General features: G+C 45.7%; 1 protein-coding gene and 1 long non-coding RNA gene across 11 annotated transcripts in view; one reads left to right on the forward strand and one right to left on the reverse strand.

The window, feature by feature from the left end:
• The window catches only part of ppargc1a (peroxisome proliferator-activated receptor gamma, coactivator 1 alpha), a 330707-nt gene that overhangs the window by 324669 nt on the left and 4409 nt on the right, over positions 1-1629 (forward strand). For all 10 annotated transcript variants that reach the window (XM_032544182.1, XM_032544183.1, XM_032544184.1 and 7 more), the window contains 2 exons: positions 561-682; positions 1049-1200. In XM_032544182.1, the coding sequence (XP_032400073.1) occupies positions 561-682; positions 1049-1200 (274 nt within the window). The remainder of the gene's footprint in view (positions 1-560; positions 683-1048; positions 1201-1629) is intronic.
• Positions 1-1629, reverse strand: part of LOC116707051 (uncharacterized) — a 29512-nt gene that overhangs the window by 24781 nt on the left and 3102 nt on the right. The window lies entirely within an intron of this gene.

A 1629-nucleotide genomic window follows, 5' to 3' on the forward strand; every position in this document is an offset into this window, starting at 1 on the left:
TCTGAGGTTAAAGGAAATCCATGTTTTTTTGCCCCATGGCTCACTCCTGCAGCTCTTAATGCTCCCTTTCTTTTGGATATGAATATCTTTACAGTATTAACTTATTAACTTGATCATGCCCGGTTTGACTCCCAGACTGGAAGTAAAGACAGGCTTTTCTGACATATGGCTGAGTCACCCCCAAAGCTTTATTTTTAGACTTCACAAAAGAAGAAGCGGGCCCCAAACTGAAGACACGGCATCATTTGATAAAAATCACTCCGCCTCTGGTTGATGAGTTGCAGAGAGAAAGAGGAATTGTAGTGCCAGGGCGGATTGAAAGCGCTTCCAAACTTGCAACTCTATCAGATAACAGGAAGCAGGCTAAACCAATCACAGAGGAACACGACGGACAGACAGACAAGAGGGACAAAAACGGGAGTTGAAAGTCAGCTGCAGTATCCACAGGAGTGATCAAGACCAATTCATTAGAGTTTGGTGAAGAAAGAGAGGGGAAAAGGGAAAACACACTCCCCCTTTTAATCTCCTTCCTCCACTCTGTCTTTCCTCTTAACGAGCAGGAGGAGAGACGGGTGGTGTACGTGGGGCGACTGAGGTCCGACTGCACCCGGACAGAATTGAAGCGCCGCTTTGAAGTCTTCGGCGAAATTGAAGAATGTGCAGTGAACCTGAGAGACGATGGGTAAGGCCCCAGGACTTTGTGTGCATGTGTGTGTGCATCTTTATGGTAGTCTGCTATTAATGTAGGGTGATATGGAACATTTATTGGACCATTCCTATCCTCTGGATGTCATGAAATAGGCAAAAACCCCTCTGTTACTGTTGAACTCAGAGCCAAGGCAAGTGTAAGACAAAGACAGAGCTTTTGCAGTTTCACTGCGTCTCCTAATCCATCTAGTCATCAGCCTGTGGAGCCCCAAAGATACACTTTTATTGATTCTCTTTTGCATATAAATAGCGTGTTCGTCATCTCAGACAAGACCCCCCCTGTTCAGTTACTGTTGCCTCACAGCATCACTCTGACGTATTATTTTCTATTCTTGACCAGGGACAATTTTGGCTTCATCACATACCGCTACACTTGTGACGCTTTTGCCGCCCTTGAGAATGGACACACCTTACGCAGGTCAAACGAGCCTCAGTTTGAGCTGTGCTTTGGCGGACAAAAGCAGTTCTGCAAATCACATTACACAGACTTGGGTAAGTGCAGCTTTGTTGTTCTCTCCACCAGCCCCCTGTAGCCATGCGGTATATTTGCGTAGCTGGGAGGACTGTCAGAGAAATGAAGGGAGAGAAAAAAGGCTTGAGTGATGCTTCAAGATAAAAAAGAAAGAGCCATCTCTGTGATGCTAACAATTCCTACAGCCCTGAATGTGTCCGTCAGGCATTCATGGCTCAAAGGGGCAGAGAGTTCAGAGGTCAATCTGCAAACACACCAAGAATAGAGCTCCATTTCCTCCTGGCTGATAGTGGCAGTATCTTAACGAAAACAAGGCAGACTCCATTACTCATGCAGACATGAGATGCTTGTTTCTACCTTGTTGATATGAAACGCAAGACATTAGGGCAAGAGATAGTACTTAAAAGCATGTGTGCAGATGTGTGTGTGTCGGCTGTTGGATGTGTGTG

The sequence above is a fragment of the Etheostoma spectabile genome, chromosome 19 (assembly GCF_008692095.1).
Source record: "Etheostoma spectabile isolate EspeVRDwgs_2016 chromosome 19, UIUC_Espe_1.0, whole genome shotgun sequence".
In the NCBI taxonomy this organism is placed as follows: domain Eukaryota; kingdom Metazoa; phylum Chordata; class Actinopteri; order Perciformes; family Percidae; genus Etheostoma; species Etheostoma spectabile.